This window comes from Orussus abietinus, unplaced genomic scaffold (assembly GCF_000612105.2).
Source record: "Orussus abietinus isolate OABI.00-Male unplaced genomic scaffold, Oabi_2.0 scaffold345, whole genome shotgun sequence".
Classification (NCBI taxonomy): domain Eukaryota; kingdom Metazoa; phylum Arthropoda; class Insecta; order Hymenoptera; family Orussidae; genus Orussus; species Orussus abietinus.
In genome coordinates, this window is record NW_019394495.1 from 12,954 (window position 1) to 38,742 (window position 25,789).

At 45.7% G+C, this 25,789-nt stretch overlaps 1 protein-coding gene across 1 annotated transcript; it reads left to right on the forward strand.

The window, feature by feature from the left end:
• The first annotated feature begins 9,147 nt into the window (after nucleotides 1-9,147).
• LOC105702697 lies at nucleotides 9,148-24,023 on the forward strand. The gene is given in 4 exon segments (XM_023432518.1): nucleotides 9,148-9,187; nucleotides 22,547-22,815; nucleotides 22,931-23,629; nucleotides 23,849-24,023. Coding segments are annotated over 4 exon segments (1,146 nt in total). The 5' UTR covers nucleotides 9,148-9,184.
• Nucleotides 24,024-25,789: the final 1,766 nt, after the last annotated feature.

Genomic DNA, 25,789 nt, shown 5'->3' on the forward strand with positions numbered 1-25,789 from the left:
TATCTCGTGGTGCGCTCCATTGCATCCTCTGCGCGCCGTCTGTACCTCTTCTCCACCTTCCGTCTATTCCGCCCGTTCATCTCGCGGCTCGTTGCCGACATTAAACCACGTGTACATCATTAGACGCAGGCATTAACGAGACGCTCTCTTCTTTCCTCGTCTTTGCATCCGCTGCACCGTGCAACGAAACGAGGTCGCCCAGCGTCGAGTACGCGCGTTGTAATAATAATTACGATCTGCGGGGAATTATTTCCCTTTTTACCCCTTCTTTCCCTCGTCGATCAACGGAAAGTGGCTTCTATGTGGACTGGAAGGATGCGATTTTCATCGGGTGGCGTTTCGCTAATTAGAGCGAGCCCGCGTCTCGATAATGACGTCCAAGACGCGTCCAGTTGTTTCTTTCAATTTATTTTAATTGTACACTTTAAGAGGAGATTGCGCCACGTTAAATATGTCATCAGGCGGGATCGTTACCGAAGTTCTCATTTTTCCTTCCTCTACATTCCCGACTTCGTGCAGATCCGAGCAGGGAAACTGGGTCGCCGAGTGACGTGTCGAGCTCGTGTATTGTGATAAGTACGGCCTTTGAAACATGTTTTTATACAAATATCAGGTAAAAGTATTTCGCGTAGAGTCGTCAGATTAAAGGGGTTCTGGTCTGACTGTTAAAAGCGTCGATGTTTAATGACTGGGTAAATTGTGTAGATAATGTTCCGTAATTAAATGAATGAATAATTCACGTTGGATGACTCTTGCGGGTAATTATTCTTGATTGTTAAGCGGACCCTTTTTTGTTTGTACGCGTCTTCGTCGTTTTGTAGTGCTTAACTGTTAGCAAGGAAAAACGCGGCCGTATGTTGAGGTCCTCGAGACGACGGTTTTGCAAATTCCACATCTGAGGAAAGCCTCCACAAAGGCACTGGCTAATAAAAAGCGGCTTATACACTTGCCTTTTTAAAAGGCACTTCGTGAATGAACACTTGGCCAATTAGCATAGGAAAAAAGTCGTCGAAATACTTTAGAGACGGAGGGAATAAATGATCGACTGCCTGGGCGGCACCTAAGCATCCAGTAACCCAGCGTTTTGAAATTCACTTTACACAATGTTTCATTTACATCATTATACGCGAGCAGTAACGAGCCGCTTCCTCTCTTCTTTGCTTCTTTGCGTGCAGAGTTACAGAGGTAAACGGGGTCGTTGCACGAGAAGCTGGGGCCGTATATTATAATAAATACGACCTTTGCCGGAGTTTCTTGCAAGGCTATCAGCCAGCAGAAAATGCATTCAACAGCCGTGACTTCAAAGCGCACTGAACTTATTACGGCTGCATTCATTCAATTCTTCAGCAATCGATACGCCCGCGCTAGCATCATTTTCCCTCATTTCCAGACCAAGCCTACTACATTTACAATATTTTCTCAATTTTCCGGTTACCCACATCTACAAAATACATGAAAATCAGTAAATAAATTAATTTCCCGGCCAATGAAAAAAAATGACTACATGACATTTCATGTATCTTAAATTATGGGAAATTTTTAATCTATTTTACATGAAGCTAGATTATTAAGGTGAAGTGAAACACGTCGAGGAACTTGATCAACGTCGATAAAGAAGATTTTTCTAAATGCCTCCGTTGCCGACGTTCGTTTTTATATTGACAGCTGTATCGAATTATATTGGGTATTGTACCAAATGGCGTACTCCACCTGTCGTTTTCGTACAATAATTATCAAGAAATCGAAGTAAAACTCTAGAAATCCTCTGGATTCATGCTTTCTGGGGCCCCAATTGCCTGCGGAGGGACCCCCTGCGCCATCTGTGATTTCCAGGTCAATTAAATTTTCACTCCAAGACCTCGTATTCCCATCGTTTTAGCATAGAAGCGTATACAACACTTTTTTTGCCTTTATCCCGTTCAAATGCGAATTTATCGACTACCAGAGTGTTCTAAATTGTCGTAAAATTGTCCTGACCCTTTCGATTCTCATATCGGAGCCTTCGATAACTGTATGTCGATCGAAATATGAGAGCTCGACGCCATTTTAGTTCTGGTCTGGGCTGAGTTAAAAAATTCTTTTCAAAAATCCAAATTTTGAATGTGTCAGGACAATTCTTAGATGATCAGGAGTGACGTGTCAAAGTTTCGGACGGTTTGGTCTAATACCCTTAAAAAAAAGTGTTGTATTCAAATCGACTGATTTGAAGGGTGTTTCACTTCACCTTAATGGCATCGATGTTAGCCTAAATCTCTTTATCAAACCCCTCTGATTGCATTTGATTTTTGACGGCAAAGCGCCAGCAAAGCGAAGGCAATCGTCGCTTCACGGCGATGCGCCAATTTGTACGATAATTAGGTCGGCTTGGTAAATAGATTGACATACAACGGGCGTATTAATAGTATGCACGGCCATGCATTACCGCGTTTAGCTTGATTAACGTCTCGAAATGCGATGCATTATTGTGGGGAACATGGCGACCGCCGCCCCGTCGTCCAATAGGCGTCCGGGCTCCTCCTGGAACGTTTGTTCGACCCCTTGACACCCCTTCGGCCCCATTGCAGCCCCATTGAACCCCCATTGCCCCCGGGTGCATCCCTTGACACCCTCACCCCCGCCGATGCACCGTGCACCCCCGCGAACGCGGCTTATTGCGTATTCCGCAGACCGCGTTGGTTAATGTTGGTATCCCCGGCATATGGCGAGGCAATATTGTCACGTGTCACCAGAGTCGTGACTTCTCCTCCAAAAAAAAAAAAGAAAAAAAAGATGGAAATAAGACAAAAAAAATTCCCTACAAAGGATGTTAAACGAATTGTGGCGCCGTTGCAGGACGGCGGAGAGGAATTTTTATTTCATTCTTTCGAGGGCTCGTACTTGGCCGGAAGGAAATCGAAGATTTCAGTTGAAGGGTGAATAATTAAGGGGGGCGTTGTCAGGAGGATGATTAATCCAGGACAAGACGAGAGATCAAGGAAGGACGATGAGCCTCGGAGGCTTCCCAGAATATAGTTGGCGCGCCTCCACGCAGTCGGTAAAGATCGGATTAAAATTTGAATGGTTGGATCGCGAGTTGAAAGGGATCGGCATAAAGACCGGTCCTTTCGGCCTCCTTCGAGAATGACGGCAGGACGAGTCTTCGTTATCCAATTTACGTTTCAAAGGGACGGGCACGAGGACAACGCGGGGGAGGATTCGCGGTACATCCAGGTTGCGAGGTTTCTCCAAGGATTCTCGGATGATAGTCGATTGTTGCGAGGAATACCGAGGACTTTGACGGTCTCTTAGAGCTAATCCTCTTTTCCGAGGTAAAAAATTCCTGGGTTGAAACAATCGATCCTGGAGGAATTTATTCGGTGCGGGGGCATCGTAGGCTTTACGCCACTACCAAGGAAACATTCCCAAGTGTCCGCCCCCGATCTTATTGATTTCTATATACGTTGAGGAACACAAAAATCTAAGAGACACGTGTTTTTTTATATCTGCAATGGTCCACATTTAAGGGGTGAAACAGCCCCCCAAAGTTTGGCGAAAATTCAGTTTTCATGACAATTTTCGTAGAAGCAGTGGAGGGATTTCGACGAAACTTGGTATAAACGTATTCCGTATAAGGACGGTGAAAATACAATATTGTCCAGCAATGCTACACCCCCTCAAGGGGGTGAACTACCCTTCAGGCGACATTTTTTTGTAATATCTAATAAACAAGCAATCCTACTTAAGTTCCACTTACGCGATGTGATTGCTCACAAAAAATGAAGAATCCGTGTTTTTTGCTTTTTGCCAATAAACATTTACACATCGGTTGTAAACAATGAATGTAGGTGGTATACGGGTATTTTCCGAGTAGCTTTATTGGGTTATATCGTGACCAATTTTACCGTTTCACGAAGGAGATTGTATTACTAGTTGGAAACGGGTGATGACTGCGTCATCGGATCTGTTGCAAAACTATTTTAGTCTCTTAAACTTTATTTTAAATTAATTTATAAATAATTGCATGCTATGAAAACCAAGGACATTTTGAGGAATAAGCCCTTTCACAAGATTTATGTACAATGAATTGGTCACGATATAATCCAATATAGCTAGTCGAAATATACCCGTATACCACCTACATTCATTGTTTACAACCGATGTATAAATGTTTATTGGCAAAAAGCAAAAAACACGTATTTCTTCATTTTTTGTAGTAATCACATCGCGTAAGTGGGACTTAAGTAGGAATGCTTGTTTAATAGATATTACAAAAAAATGTTGCTTGAAGGGTAGTTCACCTCCTTGGGGGGGTTTAGCATTGCTGGACAATATTGTGTTTTCACCATCCTTATACAGAATACGTTTATACCAAGTTTTATCGAAATCCCTCCATTGCTTCTACGAAAATTGTTATAAAAATCGCGATTTTCCCCAAACTTTGGGGGGTTGTTTCACCCCTTAAATGTGGACCATTGCAGATATAAAAAAACACGCGTCTCTTAGAATTTTGTGTTCTTCAACATATATGAAAATCAATAAGATCGGGGACGGACACTTGGGGATGTTTTCTTGTAGGTCTCTTAATCATTTTCTCGGAGTGGAAGGGGAATGGTTGAAAATATTCATTTAGAGGAAGGACGAAATCTCCATTGAAGGCATTCCGGGGATAGGGAAAGGATTCCTGAGAGGGGATTTAAGGTCTGCCAGGAGATGCACCTCGAGGGCCGGGCAAGGACGAGAGGACTAGATGTTACATTTTATAAGGGAGACTCTTCGCGATCCTGTTCCTCCTCTTGGCGAGCTCGCATTCGCGTCTTTTCTCCCGAGAGTATCATAAATTCCGCAAACTTTCCAGGCTGGAAGCGATATTTCTGAGCTGCCGCTTCTGCGTCGCTACGACTCGGTTCACACTTCCGCTCGCGCGGAACGACGACGATCTTCGACCTCAGCCCGGACCGCGATCTTCCGCGAGGATAAATGCGAAAACCCCATTCCCGGAAGCCCCGAGCTTCCCTGAATTCTTATCTGTTAAGGGAGATTTACTTTATGTTAAGGGAAAAATTATTTATCGCCTGTGGAAAGTGTCCTATTCCAGGTGAGGGAAACGCCCGAGTCCGAACGGCTCCAAAAGACGTGGACCAAGATGGGACCGAGGTTTCTGGTCAAGGATGGACGAAAAGATCGCGAAGGCACCACTCGAGGATCTGCCAACCTCCGAGGTGCATCTACAAACAATGGTCGTTGCGTCAAAATCGCCCAGCACCCGCCCGAGGGGCCTTTCAACTTTTCAGGACGCGATGCGAGACCTCCGGATACCTTTGACGTTTTGATGAGTACTTAGCACGGGACTGACGTTTCTTTAACTTCCTCCTTACCTCCGTCTCTGCCAGGCCGTACAAATCGAGATTACGTGCTGCTGCAATTAACATGGATTCTTCCAGTGAAAGTGAACATCGACCTTCCCCTCCTGTACCAATTCTTAACGATTTCGAATTATATCTAAACCCACATCGACGCATCTTTCTGCGTGCCTCCTATCTTAAGTTAGGTCCATCCACCCTTCCGGTAATCCTAAAGTTTTGAAGAAATAATAAATATTACCGATGAAAAAATTGTAAAAAGTGAACTCGTATGACGCATTGTCATTAGGAAGAGAGGCCACGAAGACATTCCGAAAAAATATTTTTTAACCTCTATATTTCTCAAGCCATTTTGATATGGTTGATGTGGGGCAGATGAATTGCATCGCAAGTCCAATTAAGAAAGACACTACAAGGAAATGGCAAAAAATATTGTTTAAGCCTCTAATTTATTAAGCTGGTTCGATAAGATCGACGTCAACGCGGAGCAAATTAAGTGCATTGCATGTCCAATGAAGAAAATCACTCCAAAAAAATGTCAACAATATATTTTAAGTTTCTAATATACTAAGCCATTTTGATGAAGTCGACCTTAATGCGGTCCAGGTCAAGTACATCGCATGTCCAATGAAGAAAGACACTCCAGAGAAATGGCAAAAATATATTTGAAGCTTCCAATCTACTAAGCCATTTCAATAAAGCTGACCTCAACCCGGTTCAGGTCAAGTGCATCGCATGTCCAATGAAAAAAGACACTCCAGAGAAATACCAAAAATACATATTAAGCTTCTAATCTACTAAGCCATTTTGATAAAGCCGACCTCAACGCGGTCCAGGTCAAGTGCATCGCATGTCCAATCAGCCCAGCTCGGACAGGACCGATGTTGAGCACAGATACATCGTGTCAAGTGGACCTCAGCCCGTTTACAGGGCGGACTACACGATAGCTAATCACCGCACCTCCAGGAAGTTTACCGACACGACAAAGCGGCGAGGCCTCGAAGACTCTCAGATGCACCTGACGAGGTCGTCCTCGGGTCAGCGGCCACTCGGATCTAGAAATCGTTTAGCACCGTGCACGCTCGATGCATCCTCTCGATGCATCCGCGGCCGTGCGTGCGCCGGTGCGTACACGCGCAATAACCCTAATTGAGCGCTTTGCACAACGCTTGGGAAACCATTGCAAACATGTCCGCAGTTGCGCCGTCCGAGCGCCATCGGCGCAGGTACACAATCAAGATATAAGTACGGGTACAAGCACCGAGGTGTACACAGGTGTACGTAGACATTCGCGTATTGCTCATGGGTACATCCTGCATAACATGTATAGATGTGACGTGGTACATGCACCGTCTGGGGTTCAGCTCTTGTGCATACCTTCACCATCCCGTTTGATTGGCCAATCGACGAGGTCCATCGCTGGCTCTTCGATATCTTCAATAATAATGATAACCGTGATTGTTTTCTGACTTTTTGCTTCCCTGGTGTCGTAATAAGTAGATATTAAACCTCCTCATCCAGTGCTTTGACTTTTTAATCGATTATAATTTCGATTGCCTCGTTGTTAATAATCTGGATCCGGAGGAGCAAGTTCATCCAGCGACCGGAAATTTTTGTTGATCAGACCGTGACGCGGCACGGCGACTTCCCTCTCTGAATCCCCCGGCAATTCCGGAGTTTCCCACTTCCTGCGTGCACATTCGGTCACTCGCTGCAGTTCTTAGTCAGACATGCATCCTCTGGGTCTGCATAATTGGCAATGGAGAAGAAACTGACATCGGGTACCTAAAACTCGACCCATTGAAATCCTGGAAGTCGAAGAGATTTCTCTGCAAGGACTACCCTGTCCGCATCCTTGGATGAGCTGCATCCCCCTGCATCTCGATGCATCTCTTCGTGCTGTTAACAGACACTTCTGGGTCTCTGATCGTCGACATGGCCGTATCGCGGAAATCCCTCCGCGTCCCGGAAATGCGTACTCTAGTCCGAGCCGAAAGCGGAAATGTAAATGGTACTTTAGTCGCGACTGGAAACTAAGTCCTGGACGTTTGTGCCGATCGATTACGGGAAATGGAAAATCGACTTGCTTTTCATTGCTCCTTTCCTCTGAATTTCATAGATAGTGATTTTTACGTTAACTTCTGCTCCTAGATGCATTACCTGCGTGTCTCTTTACGTTATACCTTACTTTTCGGTCATTCGAGGAACCGGAAGTTCCGAAAATATGTAACGAGAGTAATGGTAAATGTACTATCAATAATCTGTAATGTACGATTGATGTCGCCATTTTTTGCTCAACATTTGTTCGAGACGTGAGTTACGAACGCCACGCCGTCCGTCATCCGCAATAGGTAATGTCCTTGCTCCGAAAGAGAACCGTTGAGTGCAGTTTGAGAACACGAAATTGACTATTTTTATCGGCAATCGATGACCGGCGGTTTCCTCGGTAATTGTCAAAGTTGCATCGCGAGTTGGTGGCCTTGGGCCCGACCAAAAAAAGGGTTCGATGGCGCTCGAGGCCTTCGACGAGTTCCTCAGGACTCTTCGTGCACCTTCGGGTTGCCAAGCAGCTGCTAAGAAAAAAGGAAAACGGCACCCCTCCCATACTCGTTTATCTTTTTATCAAAGGATGGTTTTATTTGTACCTCGTCCTGCAACTATCTCCGCTCCCGGTTATCGCGAGTAATTGAAATCGTGCTCGGCATCCACTTGGCCCTCTAACATTTCCTTTACAGAGGAGACTTAAGGAACAGCCATAAATTGGTCTCTCAACAAGGAATGCAAATCTTTCTCCAAAAACATTTCAAGGAATATATTGCTGTATTATTCCTGCCTACTGATCTCTAGATAATAAATATGAAACGGTACCACGAAAACTCGCTCCCAGATTCATACAAGTATTAACTTCTCTCTCCATTTACAATTAAGCACGACACCTTCTCATATCACCAAGAAGTATAGATTTCCTTCCCAGAGTACAGCATCAGGAATCGCGATATCTACTTACGTATGTTTAACAGAAACAAAAGGAATCGCATCACCATGAATTCATTTCTACCTCATTTTCGTGTTTTACAATACCCTTTTCATGATTCATCGTGACACCTTTCCATGATATCACGAAGAAGTACGGATATCATTTCGTAAGCACGAGTTATGATAGCCACTTAGGTCTGGAGAGCAAGAAAAAAAAAGAGAGCAAAAAAGAATCGCATCATCATGAATTAATTTCTACATAATTTTCGTGTTTTACAATACCCTCTTCATGAATCATCGTGACACCTCTCCATGATATCACGAAGAAGTACGGATATCATTCCGTAAGCACGAGTTATGATAGCCACTTAGGTCTGGAGAGCAAGAAAAAAAATCGCGTCATCAGCATTCTTCCTTCGTACTCGATCCTAATTTTCGTGTCACTCCGTCATTAGTCACGACACCTTGTCACGGCTTGGCCGCCAATTACGGATCTCATTACCGGAAGTCAGAGGCGGGGATCGCGATAGGGCGCCCCAACCGCGTTTAAGGATCGCTTGGTCAGTAAAACGGAACACAGGACCTGGGGTCCTGGCGTCCAGCCTGGTGTCGGGCACCCAAGGTTCGAAACGGGTTTACGGTTCGCTTAACCAGCAGTGGTTAGGGATGTGCGAGTGTGGAGTGTGGACGGCGGGGCGACCTCAGGACAAGGTTAGGCTGAACCTATAAGAGGAACTGTCGCTGCTAAAAACCTGTCCAAACCGAACACACTCGCGTCCGCGGGCGCACCGCTCTCGAGGATGGTATTAAAGTGTAGAAGAGCAAGCCGAAGTGATCTCGTGCGGTCCTGCTGCGGTTCCATTAGGACCATGGTAAGTGGCGATCCCACGTGTGGCGCGTTTCAGGGTCGTCGACCTGCCTAAGTGACCCCGAAGAACGTATTCCCGTGTCCCATAATCAGCGGTTGACGTCATCGACGTTTTTTAAAACCGGCCACATTATCAAGTAACTCTAGTAGGTGGATCATTCGGGCAATTCCCCCGAAGTTACCAGTGTCAAGGAAAATTTCTATGGATCCCCGTCGTACAATGACCCGTACGGTTCCCTCCGGCAGGATCAAGCTCTCGATAGATTTTCAAAGAAGCTGGAAATCGGCGGAAATGAAAGGGGCTATTAATGCGCGATGGTGTCTTCTTCAGGGTGGGTCCCTAAAGAGGATCTTGAGTCAAGGGAACATCGTTTAGTCGACCTGCCTAAGTGACCCCGAAGAACGTATTCCCGTGTCCCATAATCAGCGATTGACGTCATCGACGTTTTTTAAAACCGGCCACATTATCAAGTAACTCTAGTAGGTGGATTATTCGGGCAATTCCCCCGAAGTTACCAGTGTCAGGAAAATTTCTATGGATCCACGTCGTACAATGACCCGTACGGTTTCCTCCGGCAGGATCAAGCTCTCGATGGATTTCCAAAAAAGCGGGAAATCGGCGGAAATGAAAGGGGCTAATAATGCGCGACGGTGTCTTCTTCAGGGTGAATCCTTAAAGAGGACCTTGAGTCAAGGGAACGTCGTTTAGTCGACCTGCCTAAGTGACCCCGAAGAACGTATTCCCGTGTCCCATAATCAGCGGTTGACGTCATCGACGTTTTTTAAAACCGGCCACATTATCAAGTAACTCTAGTAGGTGGATCATTGGGGCAATTCCCCCGAAGTTACCAGTGTCAAGGAAAATTTCTATGGATCCCCGTCGTATAATGACCCTTACGGTTCCCTCCGGCAGGATTAAGCTCTCGATAGATTTCCAAAGAAGCGGGAAATCGGCGGAAATGAAAGGGGCTATTAATGCGCGACGGTGTCTTCTTCAGGGTGGGTCCTTAAAGAGGACCTTGAGCCAAGGGAACGTCGTTTAGCTCGTTCGAGTGAAAGGGTACGACGGTTCGTTCGATTTAAGGGGATTTCCATGGAAAACGACCCTCGACACGGGGCTGTTTTAAAAATCGTTTATCAGAATTCTCGTCGTCGTCGGGTTCACTTTGCGGGCAATTCTCTGGCTTCTGGGCTGGTGTTCCCAGCCTCTCGCTAGTGTTTCTCCGAGTCCCTTGTAGAATTCATTTAATTACCAGAATTACTCGTCGTCGAAGTCGCGAGTAAGCGTCATTAAAAGTTCCCGTCCCTTAGTCCGGTGCCCGAGGGAATTTACACCCCGGCGACACGGCAAACCCTCCGCGTCCTTCCGCGTTTAATAAAAAGGATCATATTGTCTAGGAAAGTCATTGTCGGCGTCGGGCTTAAATTCATGCCCCCTCTTCGCGTAATTCGCGAAACTTGAACGCGCACTCAACTGTCGCGTGTAATCGTTCGCAAGTTGGCGGTCTCGGTCTGCGGCAATTTTCCTCCCTGGCGGGTGCTTTCGGGGCGCGGCCAAAGGAAGTGCGGAAGTGAAGGAAGACCCGGGTAAAACGAGAAAGAAATTAAGAAGGAAACCGGGAAAATGAGACGGACGCGAGAGGGTCGGGGAAAGGGGGAGGCTTTCGGAGCTTTCAAAGACAGGACGATTGCGAGGGCCGAAATCGCGTCTGCAAATCCGCCCTGTTGGAGGCGCCATCATCCTTAAGCCCGTATCGCAATGCGGCGTTAACTCGATCGCTCTTCGCCAATCCCGAGGAACTCGGAGTTACGGGTAGCGAAAATTAAACGCTTGCCATTCGGGATAATGCCTTATAAAATGGGGGAAATTGCGAGGAAGAGCGCCGACTTTCCGAAATAATATCGGACTCGATGAGGCATTTGCATGAGAACGATTCATTGAATTCTTGTCACTTTGCGGCTGATAAATGAAAATAACGAGACGCTTGCGGGTTCGGTTGTCCAGAGCCTCGATTCGAGCTCCGTCAAAAATTAACACTAAACCTACCGAGATTTAGTATATACCTATTTGTACCGCAACAGGCCAAATGACCAGTTTTTAGATAAGGACTTTATTTTTCCTTATTAAAAGGAGAAATATTGATTTTAGGAAGGAAATATTAAACAAAGTAACTTTAAGGTAATAATTAAACAAAAATTTATTTTTTTTCCATTACTATAAAAAACAAAAACTTAACACTAACCGTCCCTAACCATACCGTAACCGGTCAAATGACCGGTTACGACATTGTTTTTATGAAAGGAATTGTCAATTTCTTGTAGGAAATGGTGCACGACGTAACTTTGATGTCATAATACAATAATCAACCATATATTTTTATACAAAACCAATTTACCGAATATTGTTAGATTCGATCACTTCTTGTCCTATTTGGTTGCTCTGTGACTATTCAATCTGCCCTCTGTCACTCTCAAAATGACTCTGCGTTTATATTTCATTTAGATACTGCATTTAGATGTATACAATTATAGACTTTTAGATCTTACTTGAGTTCAGAGCTAAGGATCCAGGCAGAAAATCTTAAAAAAAGATGTAAATTCGTCGGCCGGTCAAATGACCGATCGCGGTAAACAAGCCAAGTGATGAATTTGTTTCAGTAAAAAAAGAAGCAAAAAAAAATAAAAATCGATAAATTGATTAATCCGATAATATAAGAATTTACGTAAAGTTAAATGAACAAACAAAAAAAATAACGAATGTACAATTTTAAATGAAACCGTGAAACTGGTCATTTGACCGGCCCCGGTACGATTAGTGTTAATAACGCTCGAGATAATGCAGAATTAAAATAATTTCTGTATAGAGGGAAATTCACCGAGTGCATAAGAGTAAAGCTCCATTTTTCTAAAATAGTCAGGAGTGGAACTATCTGCCAACTCCCCCTGCCGAAAACTCCACCCCGAAGTCCGCGTCGCGACGCAAGTGAACTCGATCGCCTTGCAAGAACTTCCCAACGAGACTTCTCGACACTTTGGAGCCGAACTTGAGGGTTAAGTTAAAATTAGGGGTATCGCTTAGCTTTCGGAAAATTACCCCGCGTCCCCACTTCGAACCCTGGTTCCAAAATTGCAGATGACCGCTTATCACCTCCCTAAGAAAACGTGGAACAACTCGCGCGATGTTTTACGATTAGGAGATAAAAGGGGTTGGAATTATGAAGGCGCATTAGCTTTCTAAATATAAGGAGGCTTCAACCCCTAAAGTCGTGTCCCCGAGGACGAGGACGACCCGAAAGAAGAAGAAGCTGAGAAAGACATTAAACCGGCCTGTTTGCCTTGCCATCTCTATAAAACTAGATCCTGCATAATGAGAGGTGATAAGGGTCCCCGGGGTCTTAAAGGACACCCTGGTGGCAGGACTTCGTCTAGAATATCATTTTACCTAATTCCCCCTGACCCCTTTGAGAAAGGACTTCAATGGGGCGGAATAATCCGACTTTCAAGAACGGAAGACGAAACGACAGAAAATCGGTTTGCATCCTCGTATCTGGGACCAATTTCTCGAGTTCATACGGATTTTTTTTCCCATACGAATAGATTTGCATGAAAAGTGTTGCATTGCTGCGAAGTCGTGTCGTTGATCATCGTTCGAAAGTCGTACACGAAACTCTCAATTTTGCATGCTAAAGTTGATGGGGTGTGATTTTAAATTTTACGAGGTCGTCCTTGGCCGAATCAATTGATCAGATTATGGACGTGAACTTTGTCAGGGAGAAATTTTCTGCAGGGAGAAATCCCCTTTTAGAGAACAAATCCCAATCGAGGTGGTCCAGGTAAACAAATCCAAGGGCTGTCATTAAAGTTCGCTCGGCTGCAACTTCAGGAGGGACATTTAATGACCATTTGTGTGGACCTCTGCAGGAACGCTCCCCGTAGTCCCGGCGATGAAAGCGCGATCGGCTATCACGGTAATGGCGAACAATTCGCAATCGTGCGGCACCGCTCAATGGTCGGATCTAGGGGTAGCAATTTGTAATTCTAATTGTAATCGCCTGCCCTGTATCCGGGCACGCGGTAATTGCTTATAATTGCGCTCCTCAATCAGTTCCATCTGGTTCCTGAAACCGGCTGATTGGCGCGCGTTTTGCGGTCAATTTCGCGACCGCTAACCGCGTCATTCGCAAACCCCCAAACTTCCCAAATTCCGGTCGATCTGCCCCGAAATCTCGAAGGGGACGCCATTATCTTCGAAACGTAATCCAAATTACGAACATCGGCTAGCGAGAAAATTTAAACATCGATCAAGACTTCAAGGAGCTCGATTCCTGGACTCCTCGTTATTTTTTTCAGAAGCTGCCTTCCTTGCCCGCAAAAACTGAATATCCAATCTCAAGGAAGTAAATAAAATCGGTAAACAACGATTTGATCCCACAAATTCAATTATCATTGACACTCCGTCATTAACTGTAGGATACTCTAGACAGTCATCTAATCACGTTTGACATAAGACACTTTCTCGTGACAGTCGTCCTTGACGTCTCCACGTGGGTAGACATCTTCTACCTAAAAATCTGCATTCCGTTATCCCGTTGATAATAACGCGTTATCGAGCACGATTAACGTCGCAACGTACCTCGATCTTAAAACCGAGTTGTCGAGGAGAAAGCTTCCAAAAGAACAAAGAAAAGCCCAGCGGGAACTCTCGGCGGTCGAGATTCTCGGAAAAGTTCCTCGGACGGTGGAGGATCGCTCGGGTTTTTGGCGGAACTCACTTGCCCGAAAAGCGCGGCGGAAGTCGGAGCAAGGCATGCGGGTGGTCTCGTAATTGTCTTCCGGTAAAACGTGAAAATAGAATTACCGTCACGAGGCGGCCAGATGGCGGGGTATAATTGCCAAGCGCCGACCGGGGTGGACAAAGTGGGTAGCGAGCGTGACCCGCGTAGTGGGGGGCGGGGGCGGCCATATTGGTTGCGCGCACCTCACCTCGAGACTTTAAACTTCGTTTACACGGATTCCACGGGACCAACGGACGTTTTTCCGACGCCTCGACGTCCCGGGCGAGTGAACCTAGCCGCGTACACCGACGGAGTCGCAATAGGAAGACAAAATACTACCTTACAGGGCAGGTGTCCGGCGAGGTCGTCGAGGGGCGATACCCCGAAAAGTACCGCGACGGTGGCGACATTAATAATGACGTCAGGTCGAGTCGGTGTTTTGACAAAGGAAGTACATTGTGATGTGAATAATGGGCAGGTGAGTCGGGCCAGCAGCCGGGGGCAGTGCCGGCCCTCCCCCTCCCTCCCTCCCGCGGCCATTGTACGCACGCGTTCCTCCTGTGACGTCACATCCGCTCTTATTATTTCGCCTCGGCGAGCGGTTCGGCTATTTCGCCGCGGCGGCGGTGGCGGCTAATAAAGTACCTTGAACTCTCGTCCGCGGGAGAGCCGAGCCGGACTCCGAAATGGAGGGAAACGAGGGGAGAAAAATAATGAAAGAACCCGCGGAGAGAGCGACCCCGCGTGATTCATTGTCCCAGGGGGCGCCGCGAACGAGCGCGGACGTTTCGCTGGGCGGACTTTAACCGTTGTCGTAGTTCGCTGCGAGCGGCGCTGCGATCGCGCCCCTCGTTACGACCCGGACACCCATTCGGAGTATTTCTATCCGAAACCTGGCGACGTACATTTTCCCGCGCGTTTCCCGCGTCGAATTAGTCTCTCCTCCCTTATCGCGCCTCTCGTTGCGGCCGCGCTTCTCATTTTGGCATAATGAGAAACCGCAGGTGCTGTCCTCCGGGTAATGGAACTTCGCCAGGTAATGAAATCCGAGGACTCCGCGATTCGGTGGACGGGGTGCAACGATTCCCCGCAATCTTGGCATATCGGGACTGATATCGCACGAAATACTCGAGAATGCAAAATACCATCCTGATAACTATTATTATTATTATTGTTGTTATTATTATTTATCGATTAACTTTAAGGACCGCTCTAACTTCGTACTTTCTTGGGAAACAAGTGGTATGTTTGAATAAACTTTCGACGTCCGGCCTTTTTCATTCTTCCGTGCCCGTGGCTCCATTTTTCCCCAAGAGAGGCGGCATTCGGGATTTCGTGCCACTGTAACTTTTCTGGGGTTTTTCTACCCTCACGTGGGGCATCTAAGGGTGCTTAATTAAGGTCGAGCGTCCCTCGGCCCGGCTTGAACGAGTACCGAAACAAAAATTTCTTAAGTCTTTCCGGGTACTTTCCGAGTTTCTTAGTGTTAGTATCTACACCGACGTGAAACCTTATAAAATATAAAAACAAAATACGGAATTATTTCAAGTATTTATTTTCCGCGCGACTTTCATAATTTCCCTCAGAAACTGAGTTTACGGGCAATTTCCCGAGTGGAAGATGAGCCCAAGATTTTTACCCCTTTATTTCAAGGACCCGCAACTTGAAGAAAAAGGGGCGAATTGAACGAGGGAGAGACAAACGGGAGATGATATTATAAAAAGAAATAGAGGAAATTATTCCAAGTATTTATTTCCCGCGGAATCTTTATGATTTCTCTTAGAAACTGAGTTCACAGGAAATTTCCCCGAGTGGAAGATGAGCTCAACATTTTTAACCCTTCACTTCAAGGGCGCGGCAAAAGTCAGGAAAAAAGGGGTGATGTGAACGGGGTGGAAAGAGAGACGGGGGATAATAGAGGCCGAGAGGGATGAAAGGGAGGAAACGCCGTCGAAGGCTGACCGGGGCGGAAAACAGGAAGACGCACCGGGGGAGGCGGGAAAGGCTTACGGGGCGGGCAAGTTAATGGAAATTCGAGTTAATGGAAAGCTTTGTTGCCGCGACTCTTTACCGGGAAAGGGAATTACTCGCTTAAGGGGCGCCATCTGTTTCCTCTTGTCGCGAAATAGCGTCGCGGCGCGACGCGCCGGACGCGTTCCCGGGGCGCGCAACCCCCCATTGTCTGCATCCGAATTACCCGGCTATAACGCGGCCGGGACGCTGCGGAATTGGCCTCGAAATTGGAAAGTCTTAGGAGCGGCGTAACCCGCGCGGAACGGCCGCGCCAACGTCCACCGCCAATTACGCGACTTGGCGCCCCGCGCGCGGAACGAGGGATGATTTCCCACCGCTTGACATTTTTTTTCTCGCCCCCTTAAACAGGAACCTGGACCACGGGTTCTCTTATCTCTAGGTAGAATCACCAGGACCTTGATAACACTTTGCCTTAATTAAGAAGAGGGTGCTTATTAACACCCAAGGGAGGTACCGCTTACGGCGTTGCCCGTTTCGTTATCAGATAAGGGGAGGAAATATCCCACCCACAGCGACGGGATTATTCAATGGGGATATCAAAATAAAACAAACCGAGGAGTTTCACGCCACCCCCGAAATCGCCCGTGCCGCAGTTTCCACCCCTCGGGAAGATCGAAGCGAAAATAGAACCTACCCCCGAGAGCGGCCGCAGCTTATGGCCGCAATCGTTCCCGAGCATTATCGCTTATTGTTTCCGCTTAAAAGAGGGGCCCGATATCGGGATTTCGATTCCTCCCGTATAAAATCAACAGCTCGTTGTTTATTTTTCCGGCCCGTAACCACTGGAAGCCGCTTGCGATCGAATTCCTTCGTATTTCGTATATTATCCACCCCTCTTCACCGGAGCCAATTGTTTCAACTCGACTTGTTCTCGTAAAAACTTTCCCCGATACACCTAGGCGTCTTTTCGCTTTCTTTTTCTTCTTTTCTCTCCATGAAGTCCCTGCGAAATCCGACTTTAAATCGGGACAGCTTCCTGACTGACTCGGCTCTCGAAGAATATCGGCGGACTTCGCCTAACGACCGCTCAGGGTATATATGCGGAGGGTAATAATCCTAAGCGCGGAAAGTTGGCGAGGACGAAAGGGAAGAATAAAGGAGAGAACGAGGGAGGTAAAGTGACCGAGGTAACCTCGGAATATGCCCGCGACAATTTTCCCTTGGCTTATGCAGATTTTACGCCCTGCTTCGCCCTGTATATACATTCGGTATGTACGCGTGTATGTACCTTTCGGTGCTATGAACGCATTTTTCTGTAATACGCTCGACATCTACATGATAATGTCCGCGAAGTCGCGGCCGAAGGATCAAGAGACGCCGCGAGAAAGATGGCGGCTCTCGAAGTTCCGCGGCCTGAAATCAGACTGGAAATCATTTCCAGCTAAGAGTTTTATTTCCCTTTGCGCCTTCAACCGACGTCCTGAAGAAATTACTACCGCGGGAGAGCGTAGGAAGGATCCCGGAGGAATTCCGGTAACGGAATACTTATTCCGTGCCCCGCGAGATGACGCGGCCATTTGTCAGCCGGGGAATCATTTCGTTTTCGATTACGCGTCCTTTTGTGCGTCCGATGGATATCTCGGGGAGAAACGAATCGGAGGTCCTGCTGGAAATTGCCGAAAGCTCCTGGAAATCTGCGCTCCTTTCCGCGGGACTCCTCTCGGCTCCTGACAGGATAATTTGTCCGCCACCGGAAAGGATAAGACCGGATGCTTTCGTCTTAGGTAAAAGAAACATTTTGTTAAACCAGTTTCACTTGCCTTGCGACATTTCGATTAATTTACTGATACTGCTCCAAGTGTATTATCTTCAAGATTAAGGAAATAGAAAATACAGGAAAAATAAAATATCACAGATAAATAAGTTTCTCGAAATGAGGTCCTTTTTTAGGAGGTAGCATTTTAGACATTTTATAACTTAGGAAATAATGGAAGAATATGAAAACTGATAAGGTGGCAGAAGTTCCGAAATAAGGTCCTTTTTTAGGAGACAGAATTTTCGGCAATATGGTTTAACCCAAGGAGTCATGGAAAAATGTGGAACCACTGATAAGGTGGAATTTTCTTCGTAGGAAGATTTCTTTATTTTAGGCGGTGGGAATTTGGGTAAAATTTTTTTCACAGAAGTGTGAGATACTTTTGGCCAACATTTTTTAACTTATGAAGTCATGTAAAAATCTGAAACCACTGATAAGGTGGAATTTTCTTCGTGGGAAAATTTCTTTTTGTTTAGGCGATGGTAATTTGGGGAACATTTTTTTCACAGAAGTGTGGGATACTTTTGGCCAACATTTTTTAACTTATGAAGTCATGGAAAAATGTGAAACCACTGATAAGGTGATATTTTCTTCAAGATAAGATCCTTTTTTAAGGCGATAGGATTTGGATAACACTTTTTTCATAGAAGTGTGGGATACCTTAGTTCGTCACGGGCCGTCTGGCGCGGGTTCGACTTCCTATGTCGAATTATCAACATGACAAAGAGCGAAGTGGCGAAGGGACAATGAGAGAGAAAAGTAAAAGCCACACAGGATGTGCGTTTTACGCGAGGGCGGACCTTGAATTCATTCTGAATATTCATCGAACCGATGAGCATTAAGCAGAGCCATGTGAACATCGTAATCGCGTGTGACCTGACTTAGTCACCATTTATTTATTCCACGTAATTCCCCCACGAAACCGCAAAGCTACACCAAAGAAAATTACTGATAACCGTAGGCCACGTGAACGAAGGTGAGATAATTCGGAAATATGAATTTCCCGAAGGAGGAAAATCCAATGAGGGCCGGGAGACAAACTGGCCAGTGAAATTTGCATTTGAAATTCGGTCGCGTTTGCTTAAAGTGGAGGATAGAAGGGGCGAGGAGAAATGCAGGAAAACGGGCCGTTTTAGCAAAGCGGAACAAAAGTCAAAACAAAGAGAAAGGAAAGTCAAAACGAAGACGACCTGGCCCGACACACTTTTAATAACGGCGTTATTTAACATTTAAATGCAAATCCCCCGCGCTTTCGTGGCGAGTTAATTAAGTTTCGTTGGGTGCATCCGCGTAAACGTTGCACTTATCCGAGGAGGCGTTGAAGGTGCGATCGCACAATGCAAAACTTCCCTCATTGGACGTCACGATAATTTCCCCATTGCGGATTCGTTTTATTACTGCGAATGCATTATTAAGAGCTCGCTGATGGGAAGCTCCGAAAGTTTCGCGCGCATTTAATTTACGCTGCATTTAATTCGTAATTCGGCGACTCAACGTTATGCGTAAATGCCGCTTGCATATGAATTTCCTACATTTTCTGGAACAATGATGGCTCGGATTTGTTACCGCGAAATGAGGCGAGCAATAATCTCAAAGCGAAGATAAAAAGGGAGCGCTTTATTAGAGTTAATGAAGAGCGTCGAGCTCAGGACAGGATTCTGTATGTCGGACTTCCTGAAAGGACGAAAAAAGAGGGCGGAAAAGGGGGATCCCGCGCAATTGCGGGAAGAAAAAAGGATTTCCTCGTTACCTCGCATTAATCGGTTTAGACTCGATGCGGATCTCTCGTTGTCCTTCCATCCTGCACCTCTCCTCCGAGCTCGGAATTCCTAAAAAGCCTGAAGATCCGATCAGACGAAAAAAAAGAGGTGTTATTAAATCTCCATTGAAATGTGCCAAAACGCGCGATCGAGAACAGGGAGAGCTCTTTCGACCCCTAACTCTTCTTTCTCGAGTTGGGTGTTTTCAGGGAAGCTTTTAGTCCTTGGCGGGGTTCGAGAGGAAAACGCGAAGACGAAGAGGTCAGACACTGGAAACTCGATAGAAGTCGGAACAATGGCCTCGCCAAACTGAATTTTCAGGACTCGCCGATACCCTCGAGTTTCCCCTAAGGTAGAGGGTGTCCAGGTAATGGTCATTCGAGGCTTCTATCTTTATTTCGAGGTCCAGAATCGAGTCGGACCTAGTCGAACCCAAATCGAATACGATCGGCACAAATGAACCACAAGATGAACTGCTTTGAAAACTATTTTTAAATACACGCTCGAGATCCACTAACCGAAAGAGATATTAAAGTGGCATCTTAAGGATCAATCGGTAATAAAACTTTAAAATTTCACCACGTAAATTCGACCCTAACGTAGGACCTGATTCCCATAAAATTGCATTTTTACAAATAATTAAAAGAAATGGTTACATACGGTTTACAGAAGAAAAAAAAATCGATAGAATTCGGAACAATGGCCTCGCCAAACTGAATTTTCAGGACTCGCCGATACCCTCGAGTTTCCCCTAAGGTAGAGGGTGTCCAGGTAATGGTTATTCGAGGCTTCTATCTTTATTTCGAGGTCCAGAATCGAGTCGGACCTAGTCGAACCCAAATCGAATACGATCGGCACAAATGAACCCCAAGATGAACTGCTATGAAAACTATTTTTAAATGCACGGTCGAGATCCACTTACCGAAAGGGATATTAAAGTGGCATCTTAAGGATCAATCGGTAATAAAACATTAAAATTTCACGACGTAAATTCAGCCCTAACGTAGGACCTGGCTCCCATAAAATTTCATTTTTACAAATAATTAAAAGAAATGGTTACATACGGTTTACAAAAGGAAAAAAAAAATGAAATTTCATGTCAGGATCTTCCTCAGGGTCACCATTTCTACGTGGTGAAATTTGTAACGATTGATTCAGAGAAAAGTGTCATATATGAGACTCCCTGAATACCACTGTGATATCGCCTTAACCCTTTCGTTACCTTGGACGAGATATCTCGCGACCCAATACTGGCCGATTAATGCTTTTGACGAGATATCTCGTTCGCGAGATATCTCGTCAAAAGCGTTGATCGGCCAGTATCGGGTCGCGAGATATCTCGTCAAAAGCGTTAATCGGCCAGTATTGGGTCGCGAGATATCTCGTCAAAAGCGTTGATCGGCTACTACCGGGTCGCGAGATATCTCGTCAAAAGCGTTAATCGGCCAGTATTGGGTCGCGAAATATCTCGTGCAAGGTAACGAAAGGGTTAAGGAACATCTAGAATACGATTACCAGGTGATCCATCCACCAGTGCAGTTCATTTACATTCCATATAATCGAGATCAATCACCCTGGGGAGTCCATCAGGGTTCCATCGACCCCATATCAGAGGACCTCCGAAAGTAGCCCGATCAAGAAATTGAATTTCCTTTCACGAATTCTTCTTCTTCCTCGAATTCGTGGAAATACATGTCTGGCAGCATCCGGAGGCAAATACATCGGACGACGTCTCGTCATTTCTGCATTGGCCCGTAAAACGACGGCTCGGCCGTATCGACGTCCACCGTAGCGACGCCCGACGAAGCGTGCTCGAATGGGCGGTTTTATCGGGCGGTCTCCTTACGTCCCATCGACGACGGCGATGACGACGACGTCGACGACGACGCCCGGCGTCGGCCGAGTGGCCCTGGCCGCGGGAGAGCACTTTCATCGCGACAGAGCAAGCGATACCCGATCGTAAACCCTGGGCGCAATTCCCGCCCGGCGGGAATTTCATTAGCGCCCGTTCGCACGACTGTCCGCCCACGGGGCCGCACCCTTCAAAGCCGAGCCGAACCCGTTCCCACGTCGTTCGGGTCGATCGAAAGGATCGATCGCCCGATCGATCGGACGTCCGGGTCGATCCGACTGCCGCCGACGTCCGTATCCGCCAACCGGTACCGATTAAGACCTAATCTCTCGGAATCTGTCTCAAATTCGCATCTGCATATTGCCTCCCCGCGGGCCGAGTTTCGGGGACATTTAAATGCCACTTTGCAGCCCCGAGGATGTCCCTTAGGTGGCATTTCAAAAGGACGAGAGAATTCACTCGACTCATTTTCAAATCAACGTTCATTTCCCAAAGTGAAGGTAGGAAGAGAATCGAATCCTAATACATTCGAACTAATGGAATACATGTTGAGACACGGGCTTAAAATGTTGACTGTAATCGTAAATCCTATTATATTCAAACTAATGGGATACATGTTGAGACACGGGCTAAAACTATTAACTGTAATCGTATAAAGTATGTTGCCAAAAAACGTGCTTTACCCGTATCAATGTCCGGCTTTTCCGCGACAAATTCAACGTTGACATTCAACGTCTATTATCCTATCGTTTTAGTCGCGCAACATAAACGTCGTTTAAACGCAGTCCGCACATAAAATAATCGTTCGTAATCGTTTACTCTACGTTCAAGTAACGTTAAAACGTAACGTTAAAGTTTCTTCTCGACTACGGATAAACGCATCGAAAACTAGCCATGTAAACTGAAAATGTTTTATAATTGTATATTTAACGTAGGGAGAAAACTGAATATTTACCCCAACCGCCCTATTTCCCCAAGATTTACGTGTATAAAACATGAATTCCACCATTAAGTATTTATTGGAATGGTTTTTAATTTATGTGTTGTCCTTGAAAATAAAATCGGGTACCGTACCGCAGAGTGTATTCAATAATTTACATTTATTTGAAAGGAAGACACCAAAATTGATGCTTGCAATTTGCTTGGAAGGGTTCATGACGTGAACTGACTGTTACTGAATTTTCAGCTGTACTTCGTGCTGACAGTCTTACTCCTGTTTAACGAGGCTGCGAGCACCGAGACGACAACTGCACCGGTGTCGTCGACTCTCGGTGCTCTGTACCGTCAGGCCAGGTCCGATCAGTACTTCTCGAACAGATACGGAAGTGACGGGACGTCTTTCAGTTCCGGTGCCATCGGCGTCAGATCCGAGCCGGTTGAACATCGCGACGCTGCTTACTTCGAGTCGCGATGCCTCACTTGCGACCCTGCAAAATCAGTAGCCGCGGAAAGAAGGTAGAAAAAAAAAAATGTTTTAAATAGAGTACCTCGTATTTAACAATTCCAAGGAACGGCATATCCATTAAAATTTCATGAGCCATTTCTAATTAAATCTCCCTGCCCTGAAAAGTACGTACTCCAGACCGAGGCCACGATCCAGGTACGACTACTACGAGGACGAGATCGAAGATCGCCGCTATCGAGATCGATACGACGAGTACGTCGATCGATCCAAAGCACCGGCTTACGATTACGATCGATACGACCGGTACAGGAAGAACGAGCTCATGAGACCGACGTACGTCGACCGGTACGGGAGAAATAAACTCCAACGTATTTTCCAAGTCCTATGGAACCCTGACCATCGATCATTAATATCAATTTAATTTTTTTGTAGATACGACGGAAGCTACGATCGCGACCGCTACTACGATGGATTTTACGACCGCCTCCACGATCGCGGGAACGGATATGACAACTTGGACTCCCGATTCCCATACGACCCCCGATACGACCGCTATAATGGTTTTCGCCGTCCTATGGAAGATCCGTACTATAGTCGGTACGACCGTTACAATCGACCCCAGGGAAGCGGATACGATCGATACGATCGATACGATCGATACGAGCCATACGACCGAATGCCTTGGAGAAGGCCCTACGACGACCGATACGATCGGAACGTCGGTCGGGGGGGTCCCGATGGAAGAGGGGTGTACTACACTTCCGGGGTATGGGGTCCAGGATACGACAGGGGGTACGCCAGTGCCTGGAATTACGCCGGAAACCGGGAAAACTGGAGAGACCTCAATCGAGATCGAGACGGCGGGTGAGATGTCGACTTTCCTGCCAATGGATTGACAGAACTTTTGTCCAATTTTCTTGAACAGAAGAACCGAAAATCTCTATCTCCTCGATTTTCTATATAAACGTCTGGGATATCGAACGGTTCTATCTATAAGGCGAGACCTTTCCGTGCAGCGGATTGCGGATCAATTGTTTCAAGTCAAGAGGGTGTCCTTAATAATTCTAGGTATTCTCGTTCCAGACTTTATCGACCCAGGGACTATTTTTATGACAGCACCGCGGCTCCTGGAGGATCTCGAGGCACCAGCTATTTACACGATCGGCCTGAGTCCTCGACCAAACCCGAGCTGAACGATCGAGAGAAGCATGCAACAAGTCTGCCGCAGTCGCAGGATAATAAGGTGTACAAGGACTAGGAGAAACAAGGATGCTAACTAAATTCACGCGAAGGGAGATCGATTGTCTAGCCCTGATTTACAGGAGGATTCTCGATCGACGATGACTATACTGCCGATACCGGGTCTTTTGGCAATTTCGATCGATTCGCAGCGATCATCCGTCAATTTAATGACTTCTTTGTCCACTGATCGACCGCGATCGGTTCAATAATTTTAATTAATCGCGCGCGGATTGGTGCGCATTTACGGTCCCATAGAAGTCCTTTTAATCTTGACCTATGTATCACGTCATGTAGCCATTTTATACGAATATGCAATACATAAAACGAATACTGCTAGTTGCATCTAGTGCGATAAAGAATAAAATTTTATCGACTTTATCGAATTTTGATGACTTCTTTGTTCACTGATCGAACGCGATCGGTTTAATAATTTCAAATAATCGCGCGCGGATTGGTGCGCATTTAAGGCCCCATAGAAGTCCTTTTAATCTTGATCTATGTGTCACGTCATGTAGCCATTTTATACGAATATGCAATACATAAAATGAATACTGCTAGTTGCATCCAGTGCGATTAAGAATAAAATTTTATCGACTTTATCGAATTTTGATGACTTCTTTGTTCACTGATCGAACGCGATCGGTTTAATAATTTCAAATAATCGCGCGTGGATTGGTGCGCATTGAAGCCCCCTTAGAAGTCCTTTTAATCTTGATCTATGTGTCACGTCATGTAGCCATTTTATACGAATATGCAATACATAAAATGAATACTGCTAGTTGCATCCAGTGCGATTAAGAATAAAATTTTATCGATACGACTGACGGAATTGTGTTGTTTATATTATTTTGGAAAGGTAGTAGGCATTAATTTGACGAGATTGCGAGTTTGGTAAGTACTATAAATGCGCGTATGAAAGTTTAACCTGGGTTTCTAATGGAAATCGATACAAGAAGTCCTGGAGACGTTGATTGCATCCTGCAACAGGATCTAATGAAGACAGGACTTAGGTACACCCACCGATAAGACGCTATCATGAAATGGTAACCCGTTTATTCAAATTTTCACATATTCATTGAATATGAATTTAAAAAATAACCTTTTCACTTAAGATTCTATAAAATATACACCTCAACGATAGGCAACAAATGCATATATTTCCAAAACGTGGCCTTAGTTCCCACGCTCGAGAAAATCTTATTGGAACGAGGAAATATCCCGGAGGCGTTCCTTGCACCTTGTTGCATGATCCAACAATGGATATAGGCGGCTTACATTTTCCCGTGCAAGTCATGAGCACAGGGAATTTATTACGCCCCTGTAATCCCTTCTTTTACACCGCCTCTTCCGCGGAGTTTAATGTTTTACGATACCACGACGAAGTAAAGTGTTCAATACAACCCAGTCGGTAGCGATTTTCTCACGTCACGTTAAACCTCCAGAATGTTCCAAAGTCACATTTCAAGTTAACGAGTCGAAAGTATTAAGGTAAGTGTACCAGTGGCCGAACACCTAAGACGCCGTTGAGATTCCGAAAAAAATTTAGCGTATAAAGACCAATATGAGGTACAGATGACTTAAATGAACGAAAAGATTAGGATTTCTAGTTTCCAAAACACATACTATGTACATAGAAATATTGAACAATTTATTATTTATGTTGCAAGAAGGATGGAAAAATCGAACGTACTAGGTTCTGCACGACCATTATTCATTACATCCCAGGGTTCGAATATTAAGAAACGCAGTCTCCGAATAAAGATTTAGCATATAAAGACCGAT